Here is a 26,682-nt window from a genome sequence, read left to right as displayed (position 1 = left end):
CTCCAGCTCCAGAGCCATGACATTGTCCACAGTGCACGATATCATCCTACGAGGACTTGGTGACAGAAATCAAAACATCCTCGTTTGACTAGAAATGTCACTACTGCTGTTCTGATGTAGCCTAGTCATCACACCTCTACCTATGGCACATCAACAAACCAATGTATTGATTGTCTCTGACTTAAACCAGATCTTACAAATAAACATTAGCAATGAGCTTTTTTTTTTAATCAGTTCTTTGTTTTTTTTCTTTTTCTGTCATCAACTATTTTCACTTTTACAGACAGTATGGAGACTGAAAAAAACTTTTTTTTTTTGTAAGGTTTTGAACATTCAAAAATAACCTCAAAATATTCACTTTGAAGTGTCATCATAACAAGATACATGAATTATACAGTTGGAGTTTCATTGTTGCAGCGTCACTAAGTCATTGTTCACGGGCCTGACATTGTCACATCCAATATTCCAGTATAAAAGAAGTGGTCCTTTCAAATTCCACAGCAGAGAGAAACGTGATACATTCCAAATGTGGCCCGTGGAGCGCCTCGAACACGGGAGTTAAAGTAAAGCTTTAATTCCACAATAAGAGGAAACGGGCACTCGATGCAAAATGAACATTAAATTAAAAGGTCTTTGGTGGAGAGTAGGTTTTCACAGTTTGGAGTATGTCAGTAGTGATTTGCTCAAGTCCTTGGCCTCCCCGGCTGTTCTGACTCTTTCGTAGCCCAGAACAGACATGGCATGGTGACAGTAGTCCTCCACTTGTTTGATCTGTTGAATGCTGAGCACTGTCCTCCATGCACTGGCAGCCTGTGTGGCGTTCCTGGACGAGACTATGAATGGCTTAGAGGAGGAGCTGGAGCCACTGGTCATGTTCAGTGCAAATGACTCTATGTCGTGGTTGGTGGTGAGGTTGGCAAAGCGGTAGATGTTCCGCAAGGTCTTAACTGGGTTCTCGACCAGGTCCTCGTACCGCACTGCCATGTACTTCCCCTTCAGCCAGCTGGGTGGGTTTAAGGCAGTCCTCAAAGTCCTGGAGGTGCGGTCACAGATCACCTCCATGGCTCCTATGGAGTGGTAGTCTGCGCCATCCTTCTTGTTGGCTTTGTGACCAGGATCCACAAAAGGTATCCGGCGAAGTTTAGGATCCCTGCTGCGGACCACCTGTAAATTCTCCCGTATCAGGCCGTGCCTGGATTTGATCCTGGAGTTGGCCACTGCCCGCGGGTCTCTGACCAGGTGTATCACCTTCAAATCCAAGGATGGATCCTCCATGAGCGGGGCCAGCACGTTAACGTCCAAAATGCGTACCCCTTTAATGACTATGGTGCTATATTTGAGGCACTCCTCCTCCAACAGTCTAAGGCTTTGAGGGGGGCACTTTTTACACACCTTATCATCCACCATCCCCACCACCTCTTTCCTGTAGGCGGAGCAGAGGGGGTAGGAGCACACCACTTTATTGAGGGTGGCCCCAAATAGTCCCAGGGAGGTGAAATTCTTGCCCCCGGGGCTGTTGTAAAGTTGGAAAACAGACAGATCACAGCGGTACAAAGAGCTCAGCATGTCCCTGGCTGCCCCTTGTAAAGACACCGCGTCGCCCGGGTACAGCTTCTGCCAGATGTGCCACATTGGCTCATACAAGAAGAACACTTCAGGGTTTTGGTTAAAAAGCTCCCCGAAAAAGGACGAGCCCGACCTCCAGGTGGTCAGCACATAGATGAGCTGTCTCTTTTTCGCCAAAGAGGGCCTGTACAGGAAGCGAATGTCAGATCTGCTTTGATATGTGGTGCTCCTCATCTGATGATTGCACTGCTGAGGCTCTTTAGTCCATTTATAATTCGCCAAGTTAAGCATAGTGAGGACCAGCAGTAAGAAGTAGGCCATAAATAACACGATCCTCTTCCTGCGGAGGACTTTCATCACGATCCCCGGCTGCGCTATTATCTTGGTATGATTCCTGTAGGTTTTAAGCTTCCTCCCAAAGAAGGCATCCTTCTCCCAAGGCGCTGTCAACTTCAGTGGTTGATGGTATTGTTTGCCTCTCATCTGTGCCTCCGGAGAGTGGCTCTCACCACTGGACGAAGCTCCTTACATCGACTGTGCACCACCACTCCGCGGGACGCACACAGCCTACACTGGGACTTGATACCCAGTTGAATAGCAGCTCATTAGGTTATATACTCGCCGCCAATTTGAAAACACGATATCCCGTTTTTCACTGCACTGCGCAATGTTCTTCGTGGGAATGGGTGAGACGAGCGCGTAAGTGGTCCACGGCGGGGATTCTGTGGGTGGTCAAAACAAAAAGGAAGAAGCCTTCATCATTGTAACAGACGCCCTTTTTGTCCATGTTCAGCGGAGGCATCCCTGCGCAGTTACCGTCTGATGCATCCTTATAAAGGCAGCCTGCTAAGATTCAGGCATCGCAGACAATAAAAAAAAACCTCACGATTTGACGCGCCTTTTTTTTTTTCGGAACTCGCATCACCCCGCATCTGCCGTAACGGATCAGTGAACGGCCAGTATCCACGGTTACCGCGTTTAGTGCCAAGAGTCCCTCGTTCTTCTCGCTGCTCTGCCCGTCCAACTAATACAAACTAGACCGATTCAATCAGAATACGAGGGAGAAAGACCCGCCCACAGAGGGGGCTCTATTGGCCCGCGTGGCGGCGTCGTGCGCCAGCGAGCCGCGCCATTGGATCTGCTTACACGTCTGTCTCGCTGCAGGCTCGATCCTGGCTCCCACAGATCGCAGCAATGGTAGACTGTGGGAAATGATGATGCTGTTGTTGTGTTTTCAGAGAGGCCTACCTCACTATCTGCACCCTTGTAACCATGCTCCACCCTTTTTTTTTTAAGACATGCAGCTGCACACTATATATACCAGGTGCAAGTGCTGAATAGGGGTTTGATGGTTACTTGGCTAAAACGTCACAACCTCACTCACTCCCATTGTCTTTAAAATTCCCTCTTTTTTTTGTTTAGATGAATCTGTTTTAAGTTGTTATTCTATGAACAGCCCTGTCTTCACATTCATCTTATGTATGTTCTCTTTATAGTGCAAAGAAGAATCAATATTTCAAATTAAATGCATTTGTTTCCCCCCGCTATAGCCTCGAGAGGGTAAACCAGATCTATAGAAACAAAAGAAAACAGCTCCAGACCCTGAAGGGAAAATCCTATGATTAATTAAAAGTACAATATAAACACTTCAAAGTAAAGTATATTCCTATTAGAGTACCACAGGGATATTGTTTGAGATGAAAGGTTAAAATAAATAATTTAAAATACTCTACAACACTCGATCTAAAATAAGATTGCAGTGTTTTTTTTTGTGTCATGAGTGTATTGGAAAGCAATACTCGCAGCAACAGTGAGTGACACTCCTCTCGAGAGGAATCAGCTGAGTTGTGACATCTGACAGCTGTTCCCGAGGAACTGGCAAGTCCTGGGAAGCTGTAAGGCCATGTGTTTGAGCAGAGGAAACCACATGCTCTGCAGATTGAAAATCATCTTTCCTAAGAGGCACAAAAGACGGAGTGAACGGGGTTACGCCCTTTGACCCCTGATGAGCAATCTACGGCCCTATAATATTCAGATCGGGATTCAATTATTTTATAGTAATGTTTGGTGATGTTATTGTGACCTTAGTGTATTTGTTTTTAGATATCTTGTAACACCAACATCTTCTTAGCTGAAATATAGAATTATATGGTCATACAAAACAGTATAGACTTGTTTTTCTAGAGATCTGCTACAACTGAAGCTGTGTGAGCTTGGATATAGGTTGGATTATGGAACTATGCAGTGAATAATGACTCTTTATGCTCTGTTAAGTGTACCATGACGTTTCTACCCCATATGTACTCATTTTGTATTACTCATCCAACACATAGAAGACAAACCTTAGTGCAGACTGCCCTCTGCTGGAGCATGTTGTTTCCAATCGAGACAAAAGAAACGGACATTTCTCTCTTTTGACCTAAAAATGAATGACATAACAGCAACTTTCTACATTTCCAAAACATAATGTATGTAAATGTAAATTGTATCAACATTTAAGCCGATTGAAAAACTGATGTAACAAATGTTATATGTGATATATTGATATATTTTTTCATATAAAGCGTTTTAAAAAACCGTTAATGGTTCAGACTTTCTGTCACATTTTAGAAAGAGCACACGTTTGTTTCCTTCTTCTTGTCTCCCTTAGTTTCTGATTGCTTATTGAAAATCTGATAAAGTGACAATTCCATCGCACCAAAAAGCAGTCTGTATGTATCCCACCTATATTGTATATTATGTTCTTTTTTGTTTAAAGCCATTCGGAGGCTGTATTGTTGGATAATTTCCCCACTTGGGTATGTAATTGCTTTGAAATAGAGTGGACTGGAAAATATTAATTTAACATAAAAGCTCCTCTATGAATTTGAAATACTAAAGGCTAAGTTTTATGGTGATGAAAAGTCGTAAGAGGACACCGCTTTACCGTGAGTAAATAATTCAAATAATATAAAACAGTATAAATAAATGATTGTTTCTATTACATTGCAAAAATCTTGCTCCCTTGTAGTACATAATCCCACTGTATAGTAGGCTGTCAAACAATTCTAAACTGCATGCTGGCTCACTGTAATGGCTGTCACACTAAATAAAAACGGGAACATAAACACCTGTGTTTAAAATGGCTGCTGTGAAAATAGGCTATATTTTTTTTTCACAGAAAACATTTGGACATGCCCCAGTAGGAAAAATAGGGATGTAAATATTACAATTAATGCTGGATTCAGTGTCGGGTTCATATTGTACAAGCTGGCTCACTGTCACACTGCCATGGCTAATTGGGACACTTGAGCGGAGCCATTGTTATTAGTAAATGTACAAGTCCTCTGTGAAAAAAGGCCTTTTGCACTCAGCTGATATGACATCTTCAATGTTCCTTTTTCCATTTTTAAGATATTGCTTTATTGCCTCCCATTACGTAAGGTACAGTATGGTTTGCCTCCCGGTGTTTCATTCATTTTTAGTTCATATTAAACAATATTATTTACACTGACTTTTCTTTCTCAATAACCTTCTTTACTGGGATTACATCTTTTACTTAAATGTAAAACATTGTGAACTGTGCAGTAACCAGCAAATAGCTTCACTTGCCTTATTATAATTGCCATTAGTTAGCAAAGTTTACTGGATATGTGGAAAGAGAGCCAGTAGGTAGACTGGGAGACATAGCTGTCCTCCATGCTCAAACATAAAATTTAAGGACATTACACCTTACTGTGTGTACACATTACAGGCACACACAATCCTGCACAGTCCATAGGAGTATGTTTTTCTTTTGTCACATCGGATAGTCATATGCATGACTACCTTGAGCCATATGCATTTCATATAGCCAATGCTTAAGAGTTTATGCAATAGCAGACACACATCCAAAGATGTTTGTTGTTATGAAGAATGCTGGACCAGACACTGTATCTCTGCATGTATACAACACTGAGATGTTCAGTGGCCTACAAAGCTGCACTGACGTGCCTTGTTACATAATCATGCTTTTAGAGCCTGCGAAACGAACGAGCAGGTGGTGGAGGAAACATGCGCAGTAGCAGCCTCGTCAGCAGCATCAGGACCAAAAAGGATCCACAGGAGCCCGCGATGCGATAAGATGGTGCATGTAAACACGCCGAGTGAGATGACTGTGTGTTTTCGTCGGACTGCAGTCGCCACTTGCATATGAAACCGAAATTTGAATTCATTTCGTGCGAAAGAAAAGACAAAAAGGATTTATTTTCTTATTTTCAGCCAGCAGACGCGCGCAAGCGGAGCGGCAGAGATGCAACGACAATAACAACACAAGATGAAATCGGGTTTAGCTGCATGACGACGCTTTAAATCATCTGCTGCGCTGCGACAGACAACAAAAGCAGGACCCCTCTCATGTCACCACGTATGACAGGCTTTCTTGTGTAATGGTCGCTGGTTTCTAGTGGGATGCACATCAGTGTTTGTCCGTACTCGCTCTCCGTCGTAATGGCAGCTCTGTACCAGGGCACGGACGCCTGCTCTCCGGATAAATTTCTGGCCTTGAAAGACGTGAGAGAGGTGAAAGAGGAAACTACGCTGGACGAGAAGCTCTTCTTGCTGGCATGCGAGAAAGGTCTGTTGTTATCTGTTTATTGTTTCCTCCAAAGTAAACCCAATCCCATACTCATTGTTTTTTGAAACTCAATATTGTTGGAATCAGATGACTGCTGTGGGCTTATAATACTGATTAGTTAAGATTTTACTTCAGCATTTTGTGTGATCAGCTGGCTGACATGCAATGTAGATAAAATACACCATGACTAACAACTTGACAGATTTCCAGCAGGGCCATTGCAGCAGGCAGCAAACTGTACAGTCATAGCACTTATTTATTTCCCAGTGAATACCTCTCACAGCTGCCTACACGTTGGCCACTGTGGAAATGTGCCCCCAGGGGCTATGATATAATTAGCTGAACGTCTGCTCTTCAAAAAGTTTCTGGTCTGCTGACTTTTCACAGCTCCTAGGAGGAAAGTTAATGCACACGAACTGGAGAGAAACTACACTAAATAAAAATAGCAAAGAGGCATGGGCATTCTCATCTCGTCAGATGGGAGGAGAACGTTTCATTGATACGTTAAGAACCAGCCAGTGCTTGTTTTAGGTGAACAGCCAGCAACTGCCAGTGTGACCATATACAGTATCTCTAAACATGGCTCGGCAACAGAAAGTGTCCTTTGAGGGAGATGTTATTGTTATACACAACTGAGGTTAAGAGGACTGCTGGAGCTGAGCCTGCAAGAGCGTTTGCCTCATGACTGAAGTTGTTTGTTTGGCTCAAACCGCGGATAACACTTTAGTGCTTTTATAGATCTGACTCTGCAATAATTCCCTGAAGTGGATTCCCTTCATGCTGCTTTGTCTTTGACGTGCTTCTCAGGCGACTATTACATGGTGAAGAAACTGCTCGCGGAGAATCGCCACGGCGAGCTCAACCTCAACTGCGTGGACGTGCTGGGCCGGGATGCTGTCACCATCACCATCGAGAACGAGAACCTAGACATCCTGCAGCTTCTTCTGGAACACGGCTGCCAGGTAGCGGCACACGCACACACACTCAGAAAAAAAACAATGCATGTACAAGACATCGCTTTTTAAAATATTGTTGTCATCCAAGTTGTTTTGGCATGTATCCTGCTACCCGATGGCTTCGAAAATGTCTTTTTTCTGTGTAGGCGACAGACGCCTTGTTGGTGGCCATAGACTCTGAGGTGGTAGGAGCTGTGGACATCCTCCTCAACCATAGGCCGAGGAGATCCTCCAAGCCCTCCATTGCAGTTTGTCACCTCTTATTACTGCTATGAATCCCTTTTTGCAAGAAAAACACTTCAGATGCAAAGAACAGGCTGATGAAACTGATCTTTTTTTTTTATAATTTCTGCACAGTATTACAGATTTTCATCCGTATATTTCTATCTTTTTCAGAAACTGATGCAGCGTATTCAGAACCCAGAGTATTCCACCACCATGGACGTGGCTCCAGTCATCCTGGCAGCCCACAGGAACAACTATGAGATCCTGACTATGCTGCTGAAACAGGACATCTCGCTTCCCCGGCCCCATGCTGTAGGCTGCGAGTGCACGCTCTGCAACGCTAAAAACAAAAAGGACAGCTTACGACACTCCAGGTACAGACAAACGGTGACCTAGAAGACAGAAAACGTAAAGGTGTGAATGCCTTTTGCTTTCCCCAGATGTCTGCATTAAACTCCCATTGATTTAAACTAGAAAACTAGTGTCGCACTGAATTACTGTAACTTGGAATTTTTCATTTTAGGCAATTGTTTTGGCCTTTCTCTGGTATGTAGGGGCTCAAGAGCAGCACTGAATCAATTGGTCTGTCAAGTTCAGGTTCTTGTTAAAAATCGCGGCACCTTGTTTTGATGATAGCATCAGCTTGAGAATGCCATCTTAAACATCTGGAAAGAAATGATTTACTATCATATGCATTGACTTATTGTAGATGTAGTGTTTTGTTTACCAGTACTGGTCATATAAGTAGGAGTTTTACACCAGAAGATAATATCACTACAAACTGTAATTTAGAGGGAAGTTGCTTTCCTTAGACAAGCAGTGCTTCTTGGTTTTCTGATACCATCTTGCAGATGAGATTTTGAGATGAGATTCTTCTCTGCAGGGCACTTTTATTCTCTCTGCAGAGCAGTGTAGCTTCCCACACAGTAAGCTAAATGAATCAGGCTGCAGTTTGGCTGACAAACAACACCGAGGTCAAAGCAGGTACAAATGAAACAGCTAGATGGCTGTATGTTTGTTTCTACAGTTCCTTTTTTTTGCTCATCCACACCACCTCTGGTTTTTCCTGTTCCTTCCCTCACATTTTCATCTTCCCTTTCTTTTGGCCACCACTTTCACCTCCTCATCCCACATGATATTTTTGGATCAGGTTCCGCCTGGATATCTACCGCTGCCTGGCCAGCCCCTCTCTGATCATGCTGACTGAAGAAGATCCCATACTTAGGGCCTTTGAGCTGAGTGCAGACCTCAAGGAGCTCAGTCTGGTCGAGGTGGAGTTCAGGTACGCTTCCTATCAACTGCTGCATGTCCGTCTGTCATGTCAGTGCATGTTTATCTCATTTCTTTGCACATAAAGATTAGAAACGTGTCGCACACGCACAGACATGCATGCACACAGTGAGATTGTAAACCCCCTTCCTTTATAGAATGTAACAGATAAGAATTATAATATTTCATGTGGTCCGGTTGTATCTTAATTTCCTTGTTCCAGGAATGATTATGATGATCTGGCAAAGCAGTGTAAGATGTTTGCCAAGGACCTGCTGGCTCAGGCTCGGAACTCTCGAGAGCTAGAAGTGATTCTCAACCACACATCCAGTGAGGATCAAGTTGACAAGAGGGGTTTGCTTGAGGAGCGAATGAACCTCAGTCGACTCAAGCTCGCCATCAAGTACAACCAAAAAGAGGTTAGACAGGCAAAGTCTGCAACATTCATGTTTTTTGGCATTGTCGTGCAGCATGCCAATCTTTAATATGAGTGGGTTGAGGATGTGGGTTGATATATTACTTGATCATTTAATTCCACAACTGTCCACAGATCAGTGCAGAGAAAATAATCACACTCTCCGTTATCAATTACCTCTTATGTACCGTGCGATATGTCGGACGTAACATCTGTTCCAGCACACCACGTGCTTGTCTTTTGGAAATATGAGTTTGGCAAGATAAAGCACTTCCTCCAGGCAACAGCAGTCAAAGACAAACTTAAGTTGGAAGTTTGAACCCCAGTGATGATTTGGCAAGATAAAGCACTTCCTCCAGGCAACAGCAGTCAAAGACAAACTTAAGTTGGAAGTTTGAACCCCAGTGATGATTTACAGCTGGGATGGCTCAGTATGAAAAGTGTGACCCATACATCACAGCATAGTGGCATACCGCTGTATCCTGCTGGAGAAAAAACACTGATAAGATAACTACTACTTAGAGTTTTATTTATGGTTTGTTGAACATTGCTATAATTGTAGCTAACTCACTTGAAAATGTGCTCGTAGGCAGATTTTTCCTTCGGCCTGTTTGCCCCATTTCCTGTCGTGTTTTGTGCTAAGCTAAGCTAACCGGCTGCAGCTTAACACTCATCCTAGAGAAATGAGAGAGGCATCAGTATTCTCATCTCGCCCAACTCTGGGCAAGAAAGTGAAACAGAATTTGCGAATTCAACCTGTCATTTCTGTCAGTTTCACCTCTTCGTGTTGATTTCTTTCCTGATGCCCCTTTTACAGTTTGTGGCTCAGTCCAACTGTCAACAGTTCCTCAACACCGTCTGGTTTGGGGAGACGGCCAGTTATCGGCGCAAGCACACCTGTCTAAAGATGGCCACGGTGCTGAGCGTGGCGATGCTTTGGCCGCTGCTCTCTGTCTGCTACCTTCTGGTGCCACGCTCCCGTGTGGGCCAGATCATCCACACGCCCTTCGTCAAGTTCATCATCCACAGCGCCTCCTACTTCACCTTCTTGCTGCTGCTAAACCTCTACTCTCTGGTCTACAATGATGGCAAGAAAAACACCATGGGCCCTGCGCTGGAGATGATAGATTACCTGCTCATCCTCTGGATCATAGGTCAGCTTTTTACTTGGCTTTCAATCAATAAATAGCATACTTATGTACTGTATGTATTGAGGGGTATCATGTATGTTGCAATCATAATATAGGCTATATTTCAGTACTAAGAGGGCAGATTTCTATAATTTTATAATTATTCATCACTAACAGTGGACACAGTCAAACTAAGAATAAAATAATGATTCAATCATATAAACTAGAATTTAATAGAATAACGTTGCATAGTGGAGGGAAAATGAGAGATTCCTGTTATGGTCCGGCTAAGTCTAGTATCCTGTAACCGTAATACTATCAGGCAGAACATGACAAACAGCCGTTTCTATACTCAACGACAGAATGCCTGGCTTGACTAGATTAAATCTGTCAGTTCTGCTTCTAAGTGAGCTCTATAGAAAGGAAAGCTTCTTCTATCTCCCCTGTGCCCCATCTGAGTGCTGGTATCACTGGACTCAGCACACATACATACAAACATGTATTTGCACAAAGACAAACACGTGTACACAAGCCATATCTGTTCGGATGGGGCGGGCTAGTGACAGTCAGAAATTGACTCTGTCTCTCTCTGGGGAAGGACCTCTCTACAGTACCTTCCTATTCTGCCAAGAAACCATTAGCATGATCATTCAATCGCTTTAATGGCCCTGGCTTCTCAGCAGAGATATTTGTCTCATGGTTGCAGCATCCTACCCTTCTCCACCAGACACAAAGCATCGCAACCACACCTCATTGGTCTAGGTTTCACTATCGCTGCAGGGTTGATAAATCATGCCAGTAACTGCACCTGATAAAAGGATGTAGAAGCAATTCACTTCTATTATTCAATGTTATGAAGATGGTTGTGGGGTAATTTGGAATTTATTCTGTATTTTGCAGGAGTGAGATCAGCAGTTCGGTCATTGGTTTAATGTTTAATGTTTTTTTTCCATGGGCCAAGATAGCCTTAGGGCAAAGATTCCTGAAGTACGGCAAAAGAGTAACATCAAAGTTCAATTTGAATAACTTTTTTTTTTGCCTCATTGCAAAACAGCTGTACTGCAAATATGTGATGCGGTGTAGCAGATTTCATGCTCCAGTGTCTCTGCAGCATCAACAAAACACTCATGATGAGTTAATGAACAAGAATGAGATTCAAAATGATTTACAAATCAAATGCGAGTGTTATAAGAATGTGAAAGGGAGCCATTAAAGTTGCTTCCTGTCTACAGACAGCACTGACAAGCCACACAGCAGCTTTCCATCCATTTTGCTTTTCATTGTGCTCTCTTTCTCCCACGCTATCCCCTCCTCTCTTCTTTCTCCTGCTCTCTCCATCCTGCTGTTCCCCTGAGCCAGATGCCTCGCATTAATGGGGAAATCAGATGCTGAGACTGTGTGTGTCTGTGGGCTGCTATGACTTGCGCGTATGTGTGTCTCAATGCGTCTCTCGCTGTCTGCGAGTGTGAGGAGTTTGATCGAACTCAAATTCAACCATTCCATAGAAAAAATAAATGTGATTTCCATGCCAAACCCTGTCAGCATACTTTCTTTTGAACCCATGGAAACCAATAACAGATCAATCAGGTTCAATGTAATGTTATCATTTATGAATCAAGGCATAGAGAATGTCTCACTACTGTATTCCTGGACTGGCAGCTGGAGTCGAGTTTCCGTAATTTTATTATCCCTACTGTACATTTAGAATTGCTAAAATTCCACTTGGATGCAGAAAGACACAGGCATCCATCTTTATTAAATTCCACACACCTCCTTAAATCTCACAGACGACACATTTTCAGCTCATTAATCTCCGATTTCTGTGTCTCATGCATTCCTGTTTCCCCCGGGCTCCCACCGTGAGATGACTTATGGTTGAAGCGATTTTAAAATGTTGGGGATGACAGCAAAATGGCTTTTTTCCAGTGGCATGTGTATATGTGTGTGGTGATGGGAAACTCCTGCTCTCCTGTAGGGATGGTGTGGTCGGATGTGAAACGTCTGTGGTACGAGGGGCTGGAAGACTTTCTGGAAGAGTCGAGGAACCAGCTGAGCTTCGTGATGAATTCCCTTTACCTAGCCACCTTTGCCCTCAAGATAGTTGCTCATAGCAAGGTACACACACATTACACACACTCTTTATATTTAGAGGATGGATAACTGCATATGAAACTGGATTCAGAAAGTAAATTCCTGTCACTATATATCGGGTTGAATAATTAGATGAGACGATAGATAACAATGCTTCAACTAGCAGATGGTTTCCTTAACCTAGATTGAAAGACTGGAAACTGGGGGGAGCAACTAGCTTGGCTCTGTCCTAAGGTTAAACAAATACGGCCTAAAGCTCATCAATTAACACACTAATCGATCATATCTCTCATTTGTTTGTCCGTACAAAAACAAGTATATGTGTTTCTGAATTGGTTTGCTTGTTCTTCAGTTCAAGAATGTGGCGGACACAGAGAGGAAATACTGGGATGCCTTCCATCCCATCTTGGTGGCTGAGGGCCTGTTTGCCTTCGCCAACGTTCTAAGTTACCTGCGACTCTTCTTCATGTACACCACCAGCTCCATACTGGGACCGCTACAGGTAGGAAAGCAGTGGTGACGCACACTAAAAACATAGTTGCGAGCTCAGCAGCTCGACATTTTCGTGGTTATATAATTGATTCCCAATGGGGCCAGACATGTAACAAGAAGATCCCTGCGGAGTTTTGAGATCATGTGTCCAGCCGTGACTTCGTAAAAACACTTTGGATGTGAACAAAATGATCAAATTGATATGTGAAGATTATCATGCTGCTTCCCATTTCTACCATTCTCTCTAACCCCACCGCACGCACGTACACCACCCACTCGCTTCCTCTCTCAGTGAAGTGTGAACACTCAAGGACAAGCCCACACTAAACATCACACCAGCTGTGCTCAGCAGTATCATCACCAGCATCATCAGCATTAAGAATAAGCACAGTGGACTGAGGCAGTAGATGGATGTGTTCTGCTGTAATAATGTGCTCATAACAAACACCATCAAGCCTGGCAGCTTTAGTTGCCGTATGCATCACCGTCCTGCTATCATCATTTCTATCATCTACATGAATGAGGGCCTTCAGTTTGCACTGAAGTGTTCTCTCAAGCTAACTGCACTTTAGACTGCGCGTTTGAAGCTCCATTCACCCACCAACACATTTTCATTGGACCCTAGATTGATTCCTGATGACATTGCTTTTTCTGGCAAGTAGAAACTTTGGGGATTTGACATTTTCAACAACAAACGGCTAGATTACAATCAATCTAAGTGCCGTATATTAAGGGCAAATGGCTGTCAAAAAAAGATCCAAGTAAACAGTCTTTAGTAAACTTTTCTAAATCCTGTATTTAATCAGCTTGGCTAACCCTCAATCTGAGCTGGCAGAATTTGCAGATATGATCTTCTCTTCACTTTTTTTCAGTTTAATCAGAACTGGAGAGTGTTTCCTCATTGAAAGAGGAGCAAAGAACGGCACTGAAGGTTTTAATCAAAGGAAAATGTGTTTTTGCTCTTCTCCCGAATCGCTTCGGCATGAGTTTGATTGACATACCATTAAATCTTTCTTTTTTTTCACCTTTCCAGACAAGCTAAAAATCTGGTTTCAATATTTTCTACTCAGGCTCTTCAACAGCCTCAGTGCCATAGGTGTCCCTTTTTATCGCATCATGATTTTATCGTCCAGCCAGCTGGCAGAAAGATTGTAAAGCCAGCCAACATCTGACTTTTTCTGGCAGAATTTCATTTTCCCCCCGTGTGTGGCTCTATTACATAACGCAGTGTTCAGGTCTTCAGTGATGTCAGTTTATTTGTATGGATGCCTTCCTGTCATTAAGTCAAGTGCTGTTTGTGCTTGACTTATAAAACAGTAAAGGCGCCCTGTAGATAGTTAATTAGCACTTTTCAGCTACAATCTCCTCCATCTTTCTGCTTCCCTCTCTCTTCTCTCCACCCTCTCCTCTCTGCCACTCACTCACTCACTCACTCACTCTCTCTGTGACATCACTATCTGGCTAGCTTGGCAGGATGGAAAAATGATTAGCTTTGGAAATAGGTGTTCATGGCCGCACACACAGACACACCTCCCCACTAATGCACACGCGCCTACACCTTTCCACACTTGTGTGTTGTGTGAGCGTGCAATTATTTGCAGTCAGACGAGCTCCTTCTCTCACACAAGCAGACACAGACAGTGAGGCAGTGCTGTGTGGGTTGCAGTAATGTCTGATTTTGTCCTTCCTGAAGAGGCCAGCTCATATTTCTGCCGGGTAGTGCCCCCCTACTGAGGTTGGAAAGAGTGACTGAAAGTGTTTGTCATCTACTATCAACAGTGTGCTTACAATGAGCTCACTCATGGCCCAGACTTAACCTCACCAAACAGTGTTAATCTCCCTTAACTGATACAGGCACGCCAGCAGACATGTATGAATGTGTTTGAGAGAAAAGACACAGGTTGTGCCCCAGTTGCATACTAAATACAAGTATTTATGGTTGTGCGTTCACACTGATAAAAGCCTAAAATACTTACCGACTGCTAAGTTGGTGGATGGTGTTGTCCCACAACGCATTAAACGAAGAGACTCACAGCTGGAAAATGTTTCAAACTAATTAGGAAGAGTGTTGAAACAGATCCAGGAACATCTTGGTAAACAAGAGTTATAAAAATAAGACCTGGACCACCATTTTTCTAATTGAAGTCAAGTTAATTTATTTATAGAACAATTATACAACAACAGATGTTATCCAAAGTGCTTCACAGAGAAATTTAAAATGTATTTAAATAATATAAATGAAACTTTGTATCATTTCTTGTTATAATAATATGCTAACGTTCACCATTTCTTATATACAAACAGCAAACTGTACTGTATGCTTTGGTGGGAAATGAATATGAGCAGAAAGTAGAAAGTGTTTGTTTCTGTACATAGTTGCATTTGAGTTGCCTTTAATGCATTAGACCCCAATCCGGTACAAGGTTATGAGCTCCTGACCTGCTGCATGCTCGCTCTGTTTGTGCTGTAAGTTAGGCTACCTGTCAGGCTGGGCAAGCAGAGAACACCCTCAACTCCTATTTCAGATGTGTACAAAGTGGCCCAGGAATACACTGGGGGGATTATGACAAGAGAATGAATCACCCAAATAGCTCTTCTCCTCAAACAAGCTGCCTGGGCTTCAGTGCAAACACTCCCGTCGTCATTCCCCTTGAGGTGCAGGGAGAGTGGTCATCCCTCACATTGGACACTCTATGTGTTTGTGTTTTGCTAGGGCGAGCGCGTTCTGACCTTGTTGGAGCATCACTAGGTCCTAGCAAACAGATAAGCCACTCAGGTCTTTAAATAGTTTGTTTCCAACGGTCTGAGCAGACTTTCTCTGTCTTTGAGCCCTCTTTTTGGCTTCTCCCATGTTTGTCTGTCTTCCCTCAGGTCGGGTGAGAGCACTACAGCTGCCAGAATGTGTTGCTTTTTCCACCTCCTCAGGGGGTCATTGCAAAACAAGAACATGGGGGGGAAGGAAAGTAGCTACAAGTAGTCAGAAAGTTTTCTTACAGAGGATTAGTGTTGAATTGTACCAAAACAACACAATCAAGTAGACATATAAAGCTACCTTGCCAAAGTTTTAAAGACAGCAGACATTCTGACTCGTCACAGGTGTAGAAAATAATAATGCTGGCTTCCATCGAGGCGCTCCCTGATACTTTTGTTTACTGCGACACTTAAATGAAATATTTCCATCATTAATGGTGTTTGTTTTAACTCTGCTTTCCCGACATCAAGTCAAAATGTCTGCTGGGAAAGGGCTCCGTTAGCTTGTTTACGGAGTATTTCTAATGCCAATTCTTAAACGTGTGCAAGTATACAGAAAAATCTAATTACATCAGCCCTGCAGAGCACATAACTCAGACACCCAAATGCATGACTGAAAGGTGATTGCTGGCAGGAAACTGGCTTTCAAAAGATGAATTCTGTCTTCTTGACTACATCAGATCAAGCGGCACAGGATTAACAAGACAAATATCCATGTGTCCTCAGATCTCCATGGGTCAGATGCTACAGGAGTTTGGAAAGTTTTTGGGCCTCTTCCTGTTGGTGCTATTCTCCTTCACCATTGGACTCACCCAGCTTTATGGAAAGGACCAGCAAGACCCAGACAAGAATCAAACAAAGGACTGCGAGGGCATATTCTGCCAGCGACAGAGCAACGATGCATTCCACACGTATGGGCCAACCTCAGTCTGTCATTTTATACTGTGATGACGATGACGAATTCACGAATGCTTGTTGAGAGATGTCAGAGATTATAGGGCTGTATAAATACAGCTGACAGCGTTAGTCTGACTCGTGATTTAAGTATAAAATTAGATGTTGATTTTCAGGGTTATTTTGAGAAATGCATCTGACAGACATGTTTCCTAAATGCCCGCTGACATCTACCAGCTTCTTCTGTTTCACAGGTTTATGGGGACCTGCTATGCCCTCTTCTGGTACATCTTCTCCCTGGCACACGTTGCGCTCTTCGTCACCCGCATCAGCTACACAGAGGAGCTGCGCTCTTTTGTGGGTGCCATGATCATAGGCACCTACAACATTGTGGTGGTTATTGTGCTGACCAAGCTGCTGGTGGCCATGCTCCATAAAAGCTTCAGACAAATTGCTGTAAGTGTAAACGTTTGGTCCATAACGACTTTGTTTCTCAGTGCTGTCAAGGGTAATTTGAGTTTAACTTGGAACCAAAAGTTGCAGCTGTTTTAATTTGCCGTTAAGATTAGAGTTTTCTTTAACTCTAACCCTGAAATGTTGCACAGATGTTTAATTTACTTTTGAACCATGACGCTGCTGCACATTTTCTTCTTCCTTTGAGCAACCGATTTTGATTATGCTAAGTAAAACATCATTGTCCAGAAAAATCTTTGCCCTCAAGGATTTCCACAAAAGAATAGTTTTGTTGCATTTTCGAGATTCCTCTCTAAATGGAGAACAGTGCGTGAATGAATATTCTTACATTTCTGTGTTCTCAAAGTTCTCCTTGGGTTTTTGGCCTTCTGTAGAATCACGAGGATAAGGAGTGGAAGTTTGCTCGGGCCAAACTGTGGCTTAGCTACTTTGATGACAAGTGCACCATGCCTCCACCATTCAATATCCTCCCCTCCCCAAAGACTGTCTGCTACCTGGTGACCAGCATGAGCAAGTGGATCTGTTCGCACACCTCAAAAGGCAAGGTGAAGAGACAGAACAGCCTCAGGGTAAGGAAAATAGTTTCATACAGGTCAGAATATCAGTGGGAAGATGGCTGCCAGTGCATCTTTATTGGATTTTTATTATTTTCTGTAAGGTTAAATTCAATCCCTTCCTGTAATCTTGAACAAATGTTCATTTGTGCTTTGTACAATATCTTTTCATTGTTATAAATCCCTTCATTGTCTTTTCCATCCAGGAGTGGAAGAACCTGAAGCAGAAGCATGATGAGAACTATCAGAAGATCATGTGCTGTCTGGTTCACCGCTACTTGACCTCCACGCGGCAGAAGATGCAGAGCACGGACCAGGCCACGGTGGAGAATCTGAACGACCTGCGCCAAGACCTCTCAAAGTTTCGCAACGAAATGAGGGACCTGCTGGGCTTCCGGACCTCCAAATATGCCATGTTCTACCCAAGGAGCTAAAAGAAAAGACTCGATATAACTTCCCCTTTCCCCTCTCCTTTTGACAAAACCTCTGCTTCTCATTTTTCTGGGATGCTGTGTGATCCGAGCATGTGCAAAAACTCTGCTCCTTTGAGTCACAGAGGCAACTTTTAAACCTGGACCTTAGCTAGAAATATATACATATATTCTCCACCAAAACCTCCCGACTCAGGCCCCGTATGTATTAATCAGCTATTCAACCGTTTTGTAAATAAAGAAAGCCATTGTTTTCAACAGAAAAAAACTATTAAACAATTTATGGAAACATGAATTTAATGGCATAAAGAACTGATTTTGCTGAATACAAATGCTGCTTTCTGTCACTTTTTGATTTCTCTCCTTGAAAACTGATCTTTGGCCACTCAGTTGAGAAAGCCATGAAAACTGTTAACTGTTCAGCCAACTGCCCAGCGGTCCAGTCCACGTGAGAGTCACATTACACACACCTGATCCATTCTCATGCTTAGCATTGCTGCCTTGACCTCTCTCAACAGAACAATCCACATGTTATTTGGCATTATTCAGTTTCCAGCTGCAAGTTCTTGTACTAAGACAGACAAAACATAAGGAACATGTTAAAGGAGTTTTATTTGGGAAGATGAAAACACTAAAATATAAATAATATTCACAGACTTTTTCATATGAAAATAATTTTCATTTCATAACTCTGCCTTCATAAAACAAGTAAATGATGTATGCTGATAGCGGTGCTTTGCATCTGTAAACAAACTAAAGGAAAAAGAGCTTTAGCTAGGTAGTTTCTCATTTGTTTCACATAAAAGCGAATCTTTAAAAAAAAGAATCACGTACATATTAAATATTGCACTTTTCATCATCACGTACAAACTTCCAAATTCTGCCCATTAAAATTTAACTTACAAAAATGAACTGACTGTTTACGCCGTCATTAAAAATACAACAATCAGCTGTGACAAATCCCCCATGGGTACTAGGTTTGGGAAATTTAAGGCTATATTTGTTTAATGCATACTAAATAATGAATCCAACTGTTTATTCACATTGCGCTCCACAGACTCAAAGGGAAACAACTGAAAAGTAGAATATGCAAAAATGTTAAGTTAATAGTACCATCACAGGACGTGAAGCACATCTCTGTGAATTGCTAAACTTGATATTCTGGGCTCCTGTTACTGGCTACAATTTAAATCCCTGCTAGGGGCATGACAGGAATGTGACTAGGCAGAGTGAGAATGGGCGTTGGAAACAACTCATTTTGTTGCTAATTATTCTGAGGTTGCAAATAAGACTAACCGACTGGTCTCTTAATAGTACAGAGTAGAAGTGCTGAATGTCTTCCTGTTTATTCTAAAAAACATGTGATCTGCAGCAACATGAATAAATACAAAAATCTACGTTGCGCTTAATTGAATGAATAATGTAGATTTTATGTTTTGTTCTGGCGTCTCTGCATCCAGATTGAGTTTTGTTGTTGGTTTGTGTTGTTGAGTCGGAGATCATTTTATGCTCAGTTGTTCCCATCCACAGCGGAGCCTCAGGCAAACGTGTCCAGTGGAAATCCTCGGGCCATACTGGAACTCAGCACCGCTTGTTCTTCAGAACATTGAGTCCTTTCTGGTTCTTTGTCTTAAACGCCATAACAAAGTGCTGAGGGGCGATTTTCCCCCGGCCATCCTCGTCCACCTGGCCCATGAAGACGTAGTTCAAGCCTGGTGAGGTCACACACAAAAAACCTGAATGCAGTGGCGGAACGGCAGAGACATTCAGGGAGGCCAAATATCAGAATCCCCACGCGGCGGGTCTGTATACCATATGTTTATATGCATACATATAAACATATTTAATGTTTGGACAGTGAGTTCTGCCGCTCACCTCACACTTTAGGGCAAGCTCTATCAACTGAGCGTGACGGCACAGCAAAGGAGGCAAACTCAGAGCCATAAGTTATTCAGAACAGTCAGCCAGGAACTCTACATTGATTAACATCATTTGGATACTTTGTTTGCCAATTTTGATTTTACCAGCACTCTGTGAACTCACCTCTCCTGATAAACGGACACTTCTTGCACAGGATAATGATCTTGGTGCTCATGGTCTTTCCTGCCTGCTGGATGGCCAGATTGCCTTCTTTATACACGTTGATGATAGAGACAGTGGCGTACATGCTTCCTTCTCTCATCACAGCAGTGATGACTGTACCGGTTATCACTGTCATAGACACAGACATACACACAGGTCATGACAAATGAACTTATACATGAAAATCCACTAAAATAGTGTATCACTTGAAGAGAATATGTGTGCCTTTCATGAACCACTTCCTCATAAAGAAGGATAAAGCCGAGATGTGAACTACAAAATCGTCACCGCCGTGGCAAGTTTCTGGGCTGTGGTTGGAACAAAAGCCAAACCTTTAAGCAGAGCGACTGCAGCGACACTTTGAAAAAACAAAAGAGTAAAAGCAGATGTCGCTAACTCGTATCAGAAAAACAGTACCAGGACTACAGCCATGTGAGGCTGTGCTTATGCACACTGGTGCTTTCAGCTAAATGCTGGCATGGTAACATGCTCACAATGAAAATGCTAACAAGCTGATGCGTGTATTGTTTACCATAATGATCCCTATCTTTTAGTTTAGCATGTTAGCATGCTGGCCTATGATAATAATCACAAAGTACTGCTGAGGCTGATGGGAATGTCACGAAGAACTCGGCAAATGTTTCAACATCAGGTAAAGGGGAGCCTGGAATTCAAAGAGGGAAGCTTAACAGAGACCTAGTTGTGGTGAAGGGAATCTGCTTTTTTATTTGTCGTCATCAATAATCTAAGATAGATGTGAACAATGTGTGCGTACTACTACTGCTAGTTCTTGTCTGTGAAGATGTCATGGTGAATAAACAGCATAGTCTCTCAATGTGACAACGCCAAGTTAAATGTGTGATATCATAATTGTCCAGCAGACAGCTAAGATGTGGAGGTAACTCGATAATAAACTATACAATCTAATATAGAGAGAAAACAGATAGCACACATTTATTTTTGTGTTTTGGGACACTGGCAACCAAAACAATAAAGACAGAAGATTAAAAATGTTGAACTCCATAAGAAAGCATCTTATAGGTTAATTTGTCTGAATACAGAATTGCTACCTACTGTATCTCACAGCTCTTTTTTATATATTCGGTTGTGCTCACAAATGTGTGAGTCATTTCCTGTTTAGTCTCTCCAGGTCTTCAAAAGTACAACAAATACAGTTTTGTTGTATTGACCTTACATTTAGCAGTGACAGTGGAGCCAGTGGAGTGAGAGAGAAGCACGTTTCATTCATTTTGAACAGGATTCTTCTCATTGATGGTACCAATATGTCTGGACTTCACTTCTGTTTCATTTCCTGACAGGGAGGAGAATAGCCAGAGGACTGCCTGTTTCAGTAACGTTATTATATCTGATGCTGTTGTTATATAAACCAGGGAACGGCTTTTAACAATTCAAAGCGCGTATATCACATTATTTGATTAAACAATAGCAACAGTTATGGCGTTAAGTGTTAATTAGAGGAACTATCAGTCTACCGTCTCGCCACTTCATTAAAATGTGTGTTGACTGCGCCGCCACATCACACGGGTGACTTTTTCCACATGCACCACCACGTTGCTTGCCTTTCCTCAGTTCCTGACGCAATTCCAAGTGAACTCTTTGAAATGCCAACCTAACACATGTGGTAAACATCTCAAAGAGGAAAAAACATCAGAGAGCAGGAGAGTAGCAAAGGGAGGCCGAGCCTGAATCAACACACTCATTTATCAACAGTTTACCCACAGTCAGAGGCTGAGTGTGTGTGTGTGTGTGTGTGTGTGTGTGTGTGTGTGTGTGTGTGTGTGTGTGTGTGTGTGTTTACACTGGATGTAACTGTGTCCTACTGTATGCACTCCTTCACTTCCTGACAGGCTATCAAGGAAGTCTTTGAGATGCGCAGTGAGAAATCGAAGCAGCAAAGATAGTGACATGATCAGGACTGTAAACTGCTTGTTAGGGGAGATTTGGCTTGTACTGTTAAGGTTTTTACTTTATAGGTATGTATAGTAACAGTAAATGTGTACAGTTATAACACTAGCAGGGCTGGGACATACCAGCGACTGTAGGTTACGTGGTTCAAATAAATTGCAATAAGCAGTGATGTTCTTACCAAAATTGCTGGAGCAGTAATTGCTGTCAAGTGTTCCTCGTCTTTTGCATTTCTGCTGGCAGAGGGCTACAGAGTACTTCAGAGCTGCAGAGACACACATACACAAGAAAATTCAATCGCTGTAATTTTGCCTGCCAGTGATGCAAGCGTGTAGGTTATGGTTGCATCTGTTTCTACTGTGGTTTATTTACAGATTGTTCTCAGTAACACAAGAGTCCAAATGACTAAAGAGACAATGTGCAGTGTGTAAAATAGTAAGATAATGTGAAGCGAACATCTGTTTCTAGAGTTAGAGATACAGTACAGAATCCATAAAGGAACGAACCAAGAAAACACAAGGGGACCGTCCAAATATTATTCTTACTGGAGAAGGAAAAGTCAGGAATTTTAAACCAACCAGAAAGCAACTGTCGCATAATGACATCATGGCAGGGAGACGCCAAAATAACCTGGCTTGACTAAGAGAAAAAACAACACGATGTGGGAATGTGAGTTGGAGTATGAAAATGAGCTGCGACACATGCCCACATTATATATGAATTTGTGCTATGTTCAAAGAAAAGGGTGAGCAAAAGACATGTGCTGCTGTTGGCTGCATCTTTAATAGGACCTGCAGTCTCCAGTGCTGTATTTTGTATTCACTCTCTGCAGAGAGGAGAATGATGCATCGACATATCAAATTGTGAAGTACCGCAATTTAGCTTGACCTTTTTTTGTTTAATGGACCCATTAAACCCATTTTATTTCAGAAGGGTATTCGTAATTATGCCTATTTATCCTCATATACTGTAAAGCAGCTCTGACTTAGAATTCTCCACCATGAACCGTGTTAAGAGGACTCTAGCAGTACACTTCACTTCCTCTCTTCTTGCCCAGATCTGCTATCAGAAGCAGATTGCAGTTAAAGTGAAAAGATAAAAACCACGTGTTAGCAATTGAGTCCAGTAGTACAAAGCCAGTATGTCTCATAGCTACTTCAACAAAGACAGATGTTAGAAGACCTCTAGAGGTTTTTACTGGATAAAAGTTGCTACCTACGTATGGGCCTGGTGGTGACTGGCTGTGTGGTAGTGGTGGGTGGCATCGTGGTGATGGAGAATTTCTTTGGTCGGAACTTGTAGTGTCCAATGAAGCCGTCTGCGGTTAGACTGAGATCTGACAGGAACTGGATGAGGAGCTGGTTCCCATCTGAGAACACTGGCCTGCAAAGAAAAGCAGACAAGCAGACTGAGCGTAAACTGAGAGGAATTGATAGGATGGATGTTTTAGTGAAAATAAAATCAGAATCACCTACGCTGGGGGGCTGTCTCCACAATATTTGCCAATCCTCTTGGCATCGTTGATTTCTGCCCCGTTGAAAATGGAGACGTGGTCATAGCGGCAGTAGTTATCCCTTTCCACATCAAACTTCTCAAACTTGACTTCAATAATCTGCCGCAGGAGACAAACCACAAAGAAAATATTCTTTCATGCACCAAAAGCTTGTAGTGGGGCTATCAAGGTAGGCTGTTTGACTAAAGGGCACCCTATCATTTGTGGGATGATGTAGACTTCTTCCACGCCCATTGCACATTGCGCTGTCTTAGAAGAGTGCTCAAAGATTTAGCACTGCACTCCTACAACAATGTTGGACTCATGTAGGACAGTTTAAGTGGGGAAAAAAACATCTAAATCAACGCAGGAGAACTTGAGATATGTTTTTTTTTAGCCCATACATTATTATTATTAAAATAGATGAATGAATTTTTGAACACTCTGACCTGGTTCTTTGGTGCAACTATGTGCCAGGAGCAGGTGACTCCAGCTGGATAGTCCTTCTCAGGCCAGTTGGGTGTTTTGAAAGACCCAGAGGGCTTGTCCAATCTGCCTCCACAGTACTGGTCCCCTGTGGAGTAACGACATATAGTAATCTTGGATAGTAATAATCTGCACAATATTGCCGCTGTTCCTTGAGGGGAATGATCCAGATCTTATCATCATTCTTAACCGGGAACAGTACATTATATGATCCTGTAATGACCCACTACTGTAATAGGAGCTCTTGTTGCGTTCTTTGTCATTATGTACACCCTAAAAACTAAGTCAGTCATTAGTCCTGCGCAGAGGACAGTTTAAAAAAGACAGGATGTTTCCAATGTCGTCAAGCATCTGAGAAACATCAGTTTAATAATAACACAAGTTGTTCCGACTCAATCTTAACATACACTTAGATTGATGTTTCCTTTCCAACATGAAGAAGTACAATTTAGCACAGTGACAAAAATAGACCCTGAAGAAATGTTGTGCTGTACAGTTTTGACAACACTAAAACGGTCTTTAGTATCTGTTACCAGTCATTGTGTAGAGCCAGACCGGCTGGTTAATAGACATTATCCATTACAGCTGTCAGCTCCGTGCGTACAGAGAACCAGCCATTAAAATTCCTCAAAAACAGAAGACGTGACTTCGCAACCCTGCAGAGAGGAAGAGGCTCATTCAACTCTAAATAATACTTCTGACCTATGCCTTCTACTAATGTGCTCCAAAAAATGTCAGTGAGAAATTCCTCATCATACTGCGATAACCTTTAAGATATTCCTCCCTTTTGGAATGTTAAACCCATTGCCTTGTCTCTGAAAAGTGAAACCCAGAAGACAACGTATATGCTTCCTTTTGTTTTACTGCATGTCTGCATGCCTAGAAACTGAATTCTGCTTCAGGACATTTTTTCTCTGTCTGTCTGTCTCTCTGGGTATAGTGGTACCATGCAATGACCTCACTGAAACAACGTGTTATAAATCCTTGTTAATTTGCTTTTTAGAGACTGACCCTACGCCAACACAGACACACTCCTAGGCCAGTATCAGATTTATTTATGGGGGGAAGTCATGGCTGAGACACAGTCCCACGTGTCTGGCTATTACATGCTTGGGTAGAGGCAAGGTATTCTCTACACCTTGTATAAGACAGCAACATAAGAGCCGGCACGCCAACACTATTCTCAAAGCTTCTTCTTCCCATGCTTGCCTATACCTCTTTCATGTGGATTGGCAGCAGAGAAAACAGTCAGGAAACCACTCCCAGCTGTGTTGGCATCAGACACCATCTGTAGGAGCATCTTGTTGCCCGTTGAAACCAGGGCTCCTGGCTTGAACGTCCCACAGAAGCGACCAAGTCTCTGCCCACTGACATGGCCACTGTAAACATCCACAAAGTCATAGCGGCACAGGTTGTCGTTCTCCAAGTCAATAAAGCGGAATGACAGGACCACCACCTTTCCCTCTGGGACCTGGGTGTGAATTTACAGAGGGCATTAAGGGTTACACGTATATCAATATCACTGAGAGCATGAATGTTGGCTTGTTACTTCAATAATGTAAAACTATGTTCTCCACATGTGATTGCAGATGCTAACAACATATTAGACAGTAGGTCTGACTTATGTAAAGGCAAAATGCAACTTGGTTCAGCCAACACCTTGACTTTTTAAATCTACAGTAATGTAATGGAGGGAGCCAGTCAGCAAAAACAGCCTTAAGCTGGCTGTGGTTGAGTATTTTTAGAAGGAAATTGGGAGTTTGGGGTTAGAGATTCATACCATTATATTGTGCTTGGTGTGCTTTTAAATAACAAGTTAGCTATTAATTGTATCATCATCATTATGCTAGACTTTAAAAGCTAAACGTGAATATGACGTTGGACTCACTGTGATTCTCCACACACATTTGGTATTTGGAGGGTAAACTCCTGGGTACCCCTGGCTCCCGATTACTCCAGAGTCCCCTGTAATGTTTCCGCCGCATGTGAAGATTGGTCTAGATGGGGGAGAGAAGGTTTTCTATTTTCAAAATATCAAATGTTCATGATGTGTGATGATCTATCTAAACATGTTTCAACGTTAACGACAGCCTGCGGTGGATTTAACACAGACTTAATTCAATGCGCCACATGTCCTGACTGGAGGCACTCCGGACTGCAGAAAATTCCTCAAAATAAACTCCAGTCCACTGACGATGCTTCTCCACAGTCCGACACACGAGATCATTGACACCTTGCTCACTCATAAAGCTTTCAAATCGATTCAAAACAAATAAGTAAAATAATATAAATTGTGTACCTCCGCTGAGACTGCGCGCAAACCTCTGTCAAGAACAGTAGACTCCATGCGCAAAAAATACTGCATGTTCTCCACATAGTTGGGTTAACGGAGCAGGCTCTTCGCCTGTTTTCGCCCCTTGAAATGAATGGCATTGTGTCCAGATGCTCAAACGGTGGTGTAAAGTAGGCAGGAGTTCCTGCAGGGAGTTTCAGTGACTGCAAGCCGGAGCAGATGAATATAGCGTTTGTTCTGCGTGTATGGAGGGACGGAGGCTGCTGCTTTAAAAAAAAAAAAAAAGAAGAAAAAAAAAATTACAGAAGCACAGGGAGGGTTTGAGGTCTTGCATTAGTTTCATTTTTTGAGCGAAACATACAGTATGCTGCCAGATGTGACAGAGGATAACTGTGGCAGCTGCTTTTGGTTTTTAACAGGAATGCACATTTTATACCAGCTTGAAAGCATTATTAAAAAATATGTTAAAAGTAGGCTGAGGGTTGTCAGAATAATATTCACTGGTAACGGAGATACTTCTAGATAAAGATACAATGAGAGAGATAGAGAGGAGAGTACCAC

The 26,682-nt window shown here is 42.6% G+C and overlaps 3 protein-coding genes across 3 annotated transcripts; 1 reads left to right on the top strand and 2 right to left on the bottom strand.

Moving 5' to 3' along the window:
- Nucleotides 1-202: 202 nt before the first annotated feature.
- chst2b (carbohydrate (N-acetylglucosamine-6-O) sulfotransferase 2b) lies at nucleotides 203-2,579 on the bottom strand. Its single transcript, XM_079180994.1, has one exon. It carries the CDS (start codon nucleotides 2,047-2,049, stop codon nucleotides 652-654), a length of 1,398 nt encoding a protein of 465 aa, XP_079037120.1. The 5' UTR covers nucleotides 2,050-2,579; the 3' UTR covers nucleotides 203-651.
- Nucleotides 2,580-5,979: 3,400 nt separating this feature from the next.
- Nucleotides 5,980-18,075, top strand: trpc1 (transient receptor potential cation channel, subfamily C, member 1). Its single transcript, XM_079181038.1, has 13 exons — nucleotides 5,980-6,160; nucleotides 6,968-7,122; nucleotides 7,263-7,364; nucleotides 7,513-7,715; nucleotides 8,492-8,623; nucleotides 8,834-9,029; nucleotides 9,843-10,179; nucleotides 12,131-12,270; nucleotides 12,599-12,748; nucleotides 16,216-16,400; nucleotides 16,638-16,839; nucleotides 17,232-17,426; nucleotides 17,618-18,075. Exons 1-13 carry the CDS (start codon nucleotides 5,995-5,997, stop codon nucleotides 17,843-17,845), a joined length of 2,391 nt encoding a protein of 796 aa, XP_079037164.1. The 5' UTR covers nucleotides 5,980-5,994; the 3' UTR covers nucleotides 17,846-18,075.
- A 52-nt stretch (nucleotides 18,076-18,127) lies between these two features.
- pcolce2b (procollagen C-endopeptidase enhancer 2b) lies at nucleotides 18,128-26,261 on the bottom strand (the record flags this gene model as incomplete). Its single annotated transcript, XM_079181211.1, has 9 exons — nucleotides 18,128-19,554; nucleotides 19,886-20,053; nucleotides 22,032-22,115; nucleotides 23,070-23,233; nucleotides 23,326-23,462; nucleotides 23,792-23,916; nucleotides 25,044-25,299; nucleotides 25,717-25,825; nucleotides 26,128-26,261. 9 exons carry the CDS (start codon nucleotides 26,259-26,261, stop codon nucleotides 19,424-19,426), a joined length of 1,308 nt encoding a protein of 435 aa, XP_079037337.1. The 3' UTR covers nucleotides 18,128-19,423.
- Nucleotides 26,262-26,682: the final 421 nt, after the last annotated feature.

Source organism: Pholis gunnellus (genome assembly GCF_910591455.1).
Source record: "Pholis gunnellus genome assembly, chromosome: 20".
Lineage (NCBI taxonomy): Eukaryota > Metazoa > Chordata > Actinopteri > Perciformes > Pholidae > Pholis > Pholis gunnellus.
The sequence above is the reverse complement of the archived record's forward strand: the minus strand, read 5'-3'. Positions and strand labels throughout refer to the sequence as shown.